The sequence below is a fragment of the Pseudomyrmex gracilis genome, unplaced genomic scaffold (genome assembly GCF_002006095.1).
Source record: "Pseudomyrmex gracilis isolate BER0280 unplaced genomic scaffold, ASM200609v1 scaffold_431, whole genome shotgun sequence".
NCBI lineage: Eukaryota > Metazoa > Arthropoda > Insecta > Hymenoptera > Formicidae > Pseudomyrmex > Pseudomyrmex gracilis.
In genome coordinates this window covers 33,736-46,659 of record NW_018021015.1, presented here as the reverse complement: position 1 = coordinate 46,659, position 12,924 = coordinate 33,736, and the positions used below count along the sequence as shown (strand labels likewise).

Genomic DNA, 12,924 nt, shown 5'->3' with positions numbered 1-12,924 from the left:
ATAGTGTTCCGTACTTCTATAGTGTACGTTTGGGCAAGTACGAGAGAAATTAATGGAAAAAAAAGAATAAAAAAAAAAAAGAGAACATTGCCTGCAGCGCTAGATAAAAAGAATATCTCACCAGTTTCGATTTAAAAGTAACGTCTTGTTTCAGCTTTTTTTTCATTGCGTGTAAATCTTTTAGATTTTTAAGTGGAAATTCATCCAAGATAGAAATGAAAGACTCGTCAGGTTTTGATTGCAGCTTCTTTGGTGCTTCTTGCGCAATTTCCATAAACCTTTCCAGATTTTTATCTACTTTTCTTAACGTTAATTTGCACGATGCCATTTTAGTTGAAAGCAGAATGATTTAATTAATATTATCAGTAAGCAAGAGAGCAAAAATCAAAAGCTAATCGCTAATGCACATTTGAACATACCATTGAGATAGCAAATTGCATCAGCCACAGAATGTAATGTTCCTTCTCCATCTTCAGTGTACGCGCATTTGTGTTTTATTTTTAGAGGCATTTTACATTCCTTCTTTTTAACAGTTTCTTCATTTCTATCAATTCTCGAGTTTGTTTTTGTAAACTTTGATGCAGGCTGTTCCGTTGTGTTCTCATTTCAATTGGGTCACTAAAATATCATTAATGGCACAATGCATAGTGCTTCATCTGTGTAACATTTGGATTTTGGAGCGATTCGAACGTTTGAATACACACTACACACATCACAAACAAAAACTGAAATTTTTTTATATAAAAATCAAAATTTTTTTATGTTTGTGTTGTAAGTGTGTAGGTAAAGAGGCTTTGCTCTTCTGCAGAGGCTTTGCTTCTCCCCTCTATTTTTTATCCTTCGGATAATCGTGAAAAACGTTTTTTTACATGTTTTTTCAAGATGGCGGATTGAGTGTGTCCGACCGACAAAAAATTCTTTTACGTTCAGTTTTAGCGAATAACATTACATACAGATACCAAGTTTCATAAAGATAAGAAGAGAGAGTAGCTAATGTACAACTTTACCGGGAGATCTTCCCTATATTCCTATTATCTCAGTTTTTCAAAAACTAGTAATTCTATGCAAAAAATGCATACAACATAAATGATGTATTTTTTCAAGAGCTACAACTTTTATTTGAAACAGTTTTTTGTTACATGAATAGTTAACAAAATAATGTTAAAAAACGTGATAAATTTTGAGTTTTAATTTTTGAAAATTATCTTGTCGGTAATTTTCACTATCATATTTGTAATCAGCGCGTCAATATACAGTAGTATACCAATTGACAACAAAATCAGAGGTTTCAGCTTTTCGGAACTTTATCCAATGACTTTTCTATTTAGATTAACCTAATCTACTTACACACTTCGGCTGTCTCAAGTTATCAGACATTCTGTATATATACAGAGTAGACTATTTTGTATTTAATGTATGTGAATATCAAAAAATAAAAGTTTTTTCAAAACTATAGTACAGATAAAAATTATATGGCTTTGAACAGAAAAGATGACGTTATCATAAAGATGACGTTATGATAAAGTTTTGTAGACGATGACAATACAAGTACATGTAGCATTAAAGTTGTTCCACCAAAATGCACACCGTTGTGTCAACCGTGTGATGTCTATTTTTATACAATAGACAAATAAAAAACTTTATCAAGCGTTTGCAAAACTGTACAACCTTAATAGAACAACAGCGCGAAATATCATCTCGCGAGGATTGTATCAAAATTCACTCTCTTATACATCATTAATTGTCCGCTCCAAGTTTTACGAATATGTTAAAATATGCGTGGTTCGCGTCCAAATTAACAGATGAAAGAGAAGTCTTCATGAATGTAAATGAAGTTTGTTTCCCATTAGATATTTTAAAAACACCTTGTGAATGTAAAAATGCAACGTTTGTACGATGCGCACATTGTCGACAAAATTATTGTTTTCATTGTTTTTATGATAAATTTTATCCAGCAACATGTAATGTGCCTTCTTGCAGTTAAATAAAACATGTTTCACATTTATTCGTATAGCACTGATTTTTCCGATATTATTATAAATTATAAACTCAATAAAAAATTTATTAATTACATTTATTTTGAATAATAATAGCATTATATTATAAAAATTAATATTAAAAAAAAAAAAAAAAAAAAAAAAAAAAAAAAAAAAAAAAAAAAAAAAAAAAAAAAAAAAAAAAAAATCATTGAGACTCGAACCAGCAGCGTTCTTACCGCTACTACTAATCTAGTGCGATAACGCTATGTCACGCGCTCTTCGATAAAACGTTCTCTTTTATATGTACTTATGTCACTCAAAAATTTTTAATTGCAATTTTCTCGCAAACGCGTGAGTAGTGCGTTTTATGCGTTTACCTTGTAACACTTGGCATAATGACCTATCGATACAAAAAGTTTCAGTGAAATCGATTGGTCACACATCGTGCACTTTTCTTGTTAGTGTAGTTTTAAACGCCAGCAATAAAACGGACCCTCTGCATTCTTATGCATAGTGTAATAATACTATCTAGTATTATTACTAGATAGTATACGAAGAAAGAATACGTCTTGTATATATGAAAAACAACTCACAAGGAAAGGATACACTATAAGCATATGATATCGATATATCGACAATATGGATATAATTCTTTTGATATTTGATATTTTAGTATCGATATTCTGTTATTGATAATATCAAAAAGATTTTATCGAGTATTTTATTTGATATTGAATATCGCATTGTTTGATCGGAATTATTGAATATATATATTATATATTATAATATATATTATATATTATATATTATATATTAATATATATATATTATTATATATTATAATATTTAATATCAATTTGATATTGAATATCGCATTGTTTGATCGGAATTATTGAATATATATAATATATATATTCAATAATTATTAATATTGACAATATCAAATAAAAGTATCGATATCTTTTTGATATTATCAATAACAGAATATCGATACTAAAATATCAAATATCAAAAGAATTATATCCATATTGTCGATATATCGATATTATATGCTCATCCCTAGGATACACCCATGAGGTCACCGATTTTGATTAAATTTTGCAGGTATGTAGTATCAACAATGGAAGAGTGTCTTATGCTATCCGGAGACGACAAACTGCTCAAGTGCTTCCGAGAAATCGCGGTTTGAAGGTTTACACGTTGCATAAATAATGTTGGAATAGAACGGTTTTCGAAGTGGCGGCGTAGCGCAGCGGACAAGTTGTCGCGCTACGAGCCTAGAGGTTGCGTATTCGCGTCTTGCTGGTTTTGTGTTTTTTTCTTTTAACACGCACACACACATTTCTCTTTTATTATTTATTATTTTAATTATTTATTGTTATTTTAAAGAAAAGTAGTTTTCGCGCTTATACGTGTACGATAATGTATGATGCAAACAAAATATTTATGAAAAGCACACAATATCAGACAATGTACTGTGTCGAATCGTAGAGTGTCGAATAATTTGGTGTCGAATCGAACGGCGTCGAATCGTACTGTGATCAATAAAGTATCACCTATATAACACTTCAAAACATATGGGATGAAGCTTTACTGAATTTTGACACTACTTTGATTATCCATATCTCGGAAACTAGTAATAGTCTTAACTTGAAAATTGTGTGTAATTGTCATCTCATCGTAAGATATTCATTTGGTATACAAGTTAGTTCTAAAATTGCGAGAAAAATGGGTTAAAAAATTCCTGATTTTGACGTCTTTCTTTGAAAAAACTAAGAAAAAAAAACAAAATATAGAGAGAACATACTACTTGTGCACGTGGTAGCGTTTTTTAACCTTTTTTAAAAGGTTAATGGTTTTTGAATGTAACTAGATTTGACATGCATCCTAGACAAAATCGACGAAAAGGCAAAAAATAAGAAAATATTTCTTTTTTTTGCTTACGCAGGTAAGATGTGCATCTTTTGACAGCCATTGTAAAACACATATTCTAATTTAAGAAAATATATTTAAGCGCAGGAGAAGAAGTGTGTGTGCTCGAAAAAATCTATTGGATGGTTAAAGAGCACGTTAAAAACAACACAATTAAAGAAAAAATGCATAAGTATAGTTGTCCGTAGTCAATCAACAGCATATGCATTGCTGTTGCATTGCAGTAAAGTGCATGCGCACTCAAAAAAAAGACAAAAATATCTTCTATGTTTTGATTTTCTCTTCGTTTTAAAAAAGGAAACTCAACAATAATCATAAAGAAATATACGGCATGCTGGATTTAGTTGTATATATTCATAATATAAGTAATGAAGAATCGCGCAACTTGAATTTAGCAAAGTTTTTAAAATGAAGCAATTTGAACCATTATTTAATTGTAGATTTCAATGAAAAGAAAATTTTGTCAAACTTTTGACTGTAATGAAATTTATTATTATAACATACTATGCACATACATAGGTAAATATAAATGTAGAAATTTCAGGTGGCGCTAAAAGTATTATAATATCGTTTAGGAGAGTTTTGTTCTCTGAGGGAGAGTGATTTTGCTTCTCTCCCTGCATTCCTTCTCCAAAAAAACCACGTACACACTTTTGACATAATTTCCGATTAAATGTCGCTTCATGTAGAAAATGTGTATGTGCTTTTTAGAGAGAGAGGAAAAGGGCAACGCCCTTCCCTGCCTACACGCTTACAACACAAACACAAAAAACATAAAAAAAGTAGTTTTGTTAAGAAAAAACACCTTAAATTGCCATATCTTCTAAACTAAAGCCGTATCGAAAATCACTTGCTTGTCGAAGGCACCGATCTTGTATCTATGTGGAATTTCGATCAAAATGATAGATAAGCTACTTCACGCTCCAAAACATCAACTGAGTAATAGTCAACAATACCGCTTATAAATATATATATTGTAATTGTATCAGCAACTCAGAATGTTTTCTCAGAAGTAAATAACTTAGAGTAAATGTGTATTGTTGGGAAATCAAATATAGTAAGGTGATGGTCGTATTAAGAAATTTGTGAAGTAAGATGTAATTAGTATAAGATCGCGTACGTGGAAATTAGGAAGTTAAAACATAAGATAGTCACGTATGTTCGACTGTGACACAGTTAAATGTATTGTAAAGAGGGAGTATTGCTTGATCAGAAAGGACGGCAAATCCGTCTCCGGGAGCTGATCAAGCAAAGATGAGCGAGTTGCGCGATCAACTCGTGCAACGTTGTTTGTAAATGTTTACAATAGGGGAGACCCCTCCGATCGGCTTCTCGTTTTGATACGTTGTAAATATGACCTTCCTGAGTACGTTTCTAAAAGTTTTATCCGTCACTCATTGTTTATAAAAAAGTTATGAACAAAAAAAGTTTCATCAATAAACTATCGTTTTTCGACACCGTGTACATTTCAGAAGGAAATGAGTAATGTTCATGTTGCCAACAATGTGTGTATATGTAGCATATCCCGAAACTTTCTGTTTTGTTTTCATTTCTTTGTTCGTATTCGTCCCGAATGTATAATTTCTATACTAGAATTGATTTTTGATATTAGATTGATTGACGATTTGCTTTCATTTTTTTGTTGTAAGCGTGTAGGCAGGGGGGGCTGCGCTTCTCCACAGGTAGAGGGGCTTTGCCCCTCCCCTCTGCTTCCCCCTCGGGGAAAAATAGGAAACGACTTTCGATTACATGTCGCTTCATGATAACATATACGTGATTTTTAGCGACACTTAATCAGAAGTCGTTTTCTATTTTTTCCCGGGGGGAGCAGGAGGGAGGGGCGAAGCCTCTCCACCTGCGGGAAGACGCAGCCCCCTCCTGCCTACATGTTTACAACACACAAAAAATGTACACGGTGTCGAAAAACGATAGTTTAGTCATCAAACTTTTTTTGTTCATAACTTTTTTATAAACAATAAGCGACGGATAAAAGTTTTAGAAACAAACTCACAGGAAAGTCATATTTACAATGTATCAAAACGAGAAGCCGATCGGAAGGGTCTCCTCTATTGTAAACATTTACCCTCTTTCTCTCACACACACATATACACTCATTTACTCATTTTTTCTTCTGCCGTTCTCTCTCTTTCTATACTTTACCCACCAATTTGTACTGTCTGTCTTTTTGTACTCTCTCTCTCTCTCTCTCTCTCTCTCTCTCTCTCTCTCTCTCTTTTATCAGTGAGTACATATACAGAAGTGTGTTTTGCTCTGTCATTTTAGACTGTATTCTGCCGTTTATTGCCCTTCGGAGCTGTTTTCTTGCAGTTGAGGTAATTGCCTAGCTACTTTTGGCTTAAATATTATATACGCCTTTATTGCCCTTCGGAGCTGTTTTCTTGCAGTTGAGGTAATTGCCTAGCTACTTTTGGCTTAAATATTATATACGCCTGTGGAGAGTTTCGTTTGGTCAATGCTGGAGGCATCTTTTTTCTTTCTGCTGGTCGGTGGGCTTGCTTCCTGCTTGTGTCCTGCGCGTGCGTGGACCAAACGTGCGGCGTGCCTATTGGCCAATTTCGAAAAACGGTTTAACCGATTCTCGGAAACTTAGGTGGTTGAGCAGGATTCCACCTTACCGATGTCTGCGGGAGGAAGCGAAGGTGACTCCCCGAGTGCGCGTGTGCTTGCTCGCGTGGCAAGCGCGTCAAATATTACAGACAGGCTGGCAGCTTCTGCTAGTATGTCTGTATCTAAGATAAATGCTCTCAAGGCATCAGTTAATCGGCATAATGATAGTATTTCAGGATTATTATTGTTTAGCAAGGAGTCCGCGGATAAAAAGAAAACTATTGAATCTGCCTTTAGAACATATAAAGAAGCGTTTCTGGAGGTTGCAAGTGCCCTAGCATATATGTTGGAGGATCGAGCTATGCATCAGTCGACATTCGGCGACATTAAAAAGATCGTCAGTGATGCCTTAAATGAAAGCATGAAGACTGTGCTTATGCGTGTCAGCACGCCGTGAAAGCATGCCATGTAAACAATATGTTGGTACAGTGCTGTTCAGTGATGTCACGCGTTGATATGCTAGCAAACTGATATCATGGCATGCTGAAAATAATGAGATAAATAACAACAGAGATCGCTACTTTTCAATTTGACGCGCATTCTGCTTGCACGAAACTCGCATAGAATGTTGAGAGAACGTGTCGTCGTGATGCTTGCCGGATGAACTTGCATCTGGCAGTCACAAAGACGTCAAGCCATGAAGGCATGCTTGCATAATGCCGGCACGTTGCCACCATTTTGTTTGCTGGGTATATGATGAGACTTGTTAGCTTGAGTCAGAGAAGGGAAATGCTTCCCGTTTTTATGCGTCGATGGTAAGTTCTGGAGGCGGTAAGGTTCGCGTATCGCGAAGTCCGACTGTTTACGTTCCGGAGACTACATCTTTTATAGTACAGCTTTGAGATGAAGGCTCCGACAAATTTACATCATCGCAAGTCACCAGGGATGTTCTGTGTCTAAATCTAAGGTTCTAAAGTCGTCTGACTGTGGACTGAGGATTAAAAGAATTTCCTTTGCTCGGAAAAATAGTGTTAGGATTGATCTTTTCACCTGACATCCAGAGAGTGAAGTCTCATCCGGAGATTACCGGTGCTAGTCTTAGAGTAGCTGAGAATATTAAATCTAACCCAAGACTTATTGTTTACGACATTCCCGCAGAAATGACCTCAGATGAGATATGTGAGAAACTGATTGCTCAAAATTTAACTGATATTAAAAATGCTGATCTGAAAATTGTATATATTTATCCAGTGAAGCCTGGTAAGCATGTCAAAAACTGCGTGATAGAAGTGACTCCATGTGTGCGTAATCAGCTTCAGAGAAGAAGTCGAATATATATAAGGTACTCAGCTTATAAATTTGCAGACTATGTGAGAATTCTTCAATGTTTCAATTGCTTGGGTTTTGGTCATCTGGCTAAATACTGCAGAAGGAGCCTAGTGTGTGGGCATTGTAGAGATGAACATCAAAAAAAGAATTGTACCAACTTGAAAAATACTCCTAAATGTAGTAACTGCTTGAACAGCAAAGCTTTTTCTGCGGGAGATTTGGGCCATGCGGCCACAGACTTGAAGAAATATCCGATTTTTTGTTGCAAGATCACAGATAAGATATCAACTGTCGATTATGGCAAGTAGAAGAACAAGTACTAATTTTTTGATTTGTCATGTAAATTGTCAATTTCTTTTTGTTCACTTTGACGAACTTAAGCTGTTCTTTAGCCGCTCAGGATATCATATTGTCTGCTTGTCAGAAACGTGGCTGAAACCTGACATACTGAATAGTATCCCTGACAAAAATGAGAAGTTTTATAAGCGTTTATTTGACGTTTGTATGAGCGTTTTGCGGAAATTCGTTGAAAGTTTTGAAACGGTCAGTAGAGAATTCATAGGTCGGAAATTGCGACGCTACAGCGTTTGAAAGGCGTTTGTATAAAGCGTTTCTGAAAGTTTGCCTAGTGTTTACGTTAAGCGTGAGAAAAAACAAAATAGTATATTAAGTTAAATACATCTAAAAATTCAATAAAAGAATTTTTTGCGACTTGCGCTTTCACACAGCTAAGAGATTTCACTTGAATTAAGTTTTGAAAGCCCGGTTTTAGCTCGCCAATTAACCGATAAATTCCATTAAAAGGGACCGCGGACCTGAAAAAATCCTAAGATGATAGCGGGATTCGAACTCGAGACGCCTCCGTCGTATTCGCAGCATCTGCACTCAGTCCGCAAGACTACTTGTTCCTTACTAAAATGTAATTATTTTTATCTACTTATTCTCAAGCTATCTTACACAGTTCATTTATTATTTCTTTGAAATATTATTTTATTAAAAAGTGAAGTGCAATGTACCTGCAATGGGTAAAAATATTTCTCTCTCTTATTATTATTAAATATAATTTCAAGTAGAGTTTTACAACGCAATCAAATTTTTGGTCTCAAATAATGCTATATTTAAATCAAATATAGTTTGTTTATGTTACATTTATGTTAAAAATAGATTTTTTCATTAAATAATGCTTTATTTGATGAAAAAACCTAATAAAACATTATTTCGTTGAAATAAATTATTTCAAGCATTTATATTATTTTCTTCGTATTATGATTTAGTATAATATAACAATACAAAGTTTCATTCAACAAAATTGTTGTTTGGTATAAAATTATGTTATTTGAATGCAACAAATATAAGTCAAACAAATCGGACTATCAAATTTAAAGAAACCGTTCTCTCTGTGTATAGACTTGTAAGCGTTTGTAAGTGTTCAATAATTGTTAATCTGAACTTCAATTCTTTAATTTATACGAAAATGTTTTGTATGCAAAAGTGTCACTCGCTACGCAATTACTGACTGATATATATTTTTAAATTTAAAAATATATACTAATTAGTAATTATATTAAATAATGTAATATATTAAATATAATATATTAAATTACATAAAGCTATTACATAAAGCTATTACATAAAACTTTTACATAAAATTAATCTCAATATAATTAAATAATTTAGTATATTAAGTATATGTAATATATATCAATAGTCTTCTTATTCTTACAATAAACTGAGTTATAATAAATGAATTGATTTTTAATGTGTAGTTTTTAATATATATTTTTTATTACTTACTCATAAAAGCATTTGCTAATCGTTTGAAAAGTCTGTCAGCAAACTCTTTGTACGAAAATGTATCAGTATTTACTGAGCGTTTTGTGAAAAGCGTTACCGTAGCATTGCAGAATGTTTAGAAAACATTATATATAGCGTTTGATAAGCGTTCCAAAAAAGTTCAAATCTTTTGGCGTTATATAAGCATTCTTATAAAGTTTAAAAGCGTATAAACTCTCAGAAAATTCTCATTAAACGGTTATCAACGCTCTGTAAGGCTTCTTATTTTCGTCAGGGATGGTAAATTTGAGTGGTTATACACTTTTTAGACATGATAGAGTTGACAAAAGTGGCGGAGGTGTTGCCTTCTTTGTACATAACTCTTTGAGAGCGAATGTTTTAGAGGTGTCTAGTGAGCAATATTGTCGCAGACCAGAATTTATTATTGCGGAAATTATTTCTACAATGTCAGCCAAGCAGTTGTGTACAGGCCACCTAACTGTGGCTTTCTTCAGAACTTTGAGAGTATTTTCTTAGACCTTCATGCTAGTTATAGGCATTCTATTATTTTTGGAGACTTTAATGCTGACATGCTTGCGACCTCTTATGACAGTCTTCAACTATCTACTTTTGTCAGATCTTCGGGTCTTTACTTGGTTCCTTACCAAGCAACTCATATAATTTACTGAATTCAAAAACATTGCTTGATCTTTGCATTATGGATGATCTTAGTAAGCTCATCAGTTTTGGACAGCATGCCGTACTGTTTCTCTCTGCGCATGATCTCATCTATGTCAATTATCAGCTACATGTTGATAAAATATGTAACCGAACGGTCATTTGTAGGAACTTCAGACAATTTGATGAAGAAGCTTTTTTGAACGACATTCAGTGCATAGACTGGAGCGATCTTATGTCTTCAACATCGCTTGACGAGAAAATTGATATTTTCAACATGTATCTATTGGAAAGTCTGAATCGCCACGCACCTCTTCAACAAATCTGCTTCAGAAATTTTCCTGCACCTTGGCTCACTTCCGATATAAAAAATGCAATGCATGAGAGGAATAAAGTGCGAAGAAGATGGCGCAGAGACGGCAGCAATGACTCTCATCGTTTTTTTAAAAGACTAAGAAACGATGTACAGATTATGATTCGCAAGGCGAAGGCCAGCTACTACACATTTTTGTTCATAAGAATCAAGGATCCTAATCTTGTCTGGAATGAGCTGAGACACTTGGGACTTATTAAGACCAAGGATTTGACAAAGGGCATTTTGTGCATGCTGCTGGTAGCTCTACCGATGCAGTGCAATCACTTCCTCAGAGCTCCTTATCTGAAGACTTTGATGATTCTAAATTCCACTGGAAACATATTACCCCGTTTGCCATTGATAAAGCCTTTTCCAGAATTAAGACAAATGCAACGGGGGTGGATAGCATCTCCAGCAAAGTGATAAAACTTGTATTGCTATATGTCATGCCTATCATCGGGCACATCTATAACTATTCACTGTCACATCCCACACAGACATCCATCTATTCAGACATCCATTAGACATCTATTAGATGTCGCATGGAGCTGTCGACGTCTAATAGACGTCTAATGGAGTTTTTGTTCTGTGTGGGATGGCGTTTTTCCAAATTGTTGGAAATTCGCTACGATCTGCCCTGTTGCTAAAGTCAAGAATCCAACTTTATCACAGCACTACAGACCTATCGCTATTCTTTCTGCCATGTCCAAGGCGCTTGAAAGAGCGGTTTGTGAGCAGATACAGGAGTATCTAAATGAAAACACTCTTTATGATCCTCATCAATTTGCGTACAGGAAAGGGCATTCGACGCAAACAAGTGTTGTAAAATTTCTGGACAATGTTAGGAGTGCGGCTGATCGAAGGATGATAACTATCGCTGTCTTCTTTGATCTGTCTAAGGCCTTCGATAAAGTTCAGCATCACATTCTGTTGCAAAAATTGAAATTAAAAAATTTCTCTTACCTCACGTTGCGCTGGATTGAGTCCTACCTACATAACAGAATTCAGGCCGTCAGAGATCCGGCTGACTCTGCTCTCTCCTCGCCTGCCTTGATTAATGTTGAAGTCTCGCAGGGCGCTGTCCTTGGACCTTTGCTATTTACCTTATATCTACATGACTTTACTGAAGCGCTGATACATTGCAAATATAGTTTTTATGCTGATGACCTGCTAATCTACTTCCATTGTGATTCACGTGATATCCAAAATAGTATTGCAAATGTAAATTTCGATATTCAAAATATTATTCATTGGGCTTCACTGAATAAATTATTGTTAAATTCGGACAAAATTCATTATTATGGGATTGACGAGATACATAAATGCCATATACCAATATCAATCGCCTGATATCATAGTTGACAATACTTTGGTGCAATATGCATCTGAAATCAAATATCTTAGTATCACGATCTCCAGTACTCTTTCTTGGGATAAACATATCACCAACACGACCAATAAGATTAGGAGGACATTTTATCAGTTGAAGCTCTGCAAGAGTCTTCATCCGCGTGGACTAAGAGAGAGACTTGTTATTACGCTCATCTTCCCTCACCTGGATTACTGTTGTTATGCACTTACGAATGTCACCGCAGAACAAAATCTCCGTCTTTACAGAGCAATTAATGCTTGCGTTAGATTTATACTAGATATTAGAAGAGATCAACACATCACGCCGCACTATAAAACATTGCGATGGCTCAATGTAAATGACCGTAGGAGATATTTCGTAGGATGTCTACTACACATAATACTTATGACGCAACAACCTTATTCCATCTATGTTAATTTGCACCGACGTGAAGAATCTGTGAGGGATACGAGGGCACCGGATAATGATCTTGTATCACCCTTGTGTCGAACGGAGATTTTCAGGCAATCTTTTATGGCTACTGCTATACGGATATGGAATGACATCCCTCTGAACATTAGAAGAGTGAGAACACATGATCTATTCAAATCCTTGCTCTACGGACACTTGCTAGACAATATCTGAAAATCTGAATATCTGAGTATGTTGCTACTTTATGACTACTTTGTTACTATCAATTTTAATGTTTAATATACTTTAATACTTTATTATTATTTCATTTATTGTTTATTACTTGCTAATTTTTGTTATTTTTAATTATTATTTTTTCTTTTGTTTTCTTTTGTTCTGTTACTTTGTTATTATTTTCATCTATAGTCTATTAATTGCTATGTAATTATTTTATTATGTTTTATTATTTCTGTATCTTATTTTATTTTTAGGAGATCTTTACGCTTTAAAAGATCTCATCCCGGAGCGCTTTAATAAATAACGCTTTC

The 12,924-nt window shown here is 34.4% G+C and overlaps 1 protein-coding gene across 1 annotated transcript; it reads left to right on the top strand.

Moving 5' to 3' along the window:
* Nucleotides 1-11,914: 11,914 nt before the first annotated feature.
* LOC109860626 lies at nucleotides 11,915-12,610 on the top strand. Its single transcript, XM_020439859.1, has one exon. The coding sequence runs from the start codon at nucleotides 11,915-11,917 to the stop codon at nucleotides 12,608-12,610; it is 696 nt and encodes a 231-aa protein (XP_020295448.1).
* The last annotated feature ends 314 nt before the right edge of the window (nucleotides 12,611-12,924 follow it).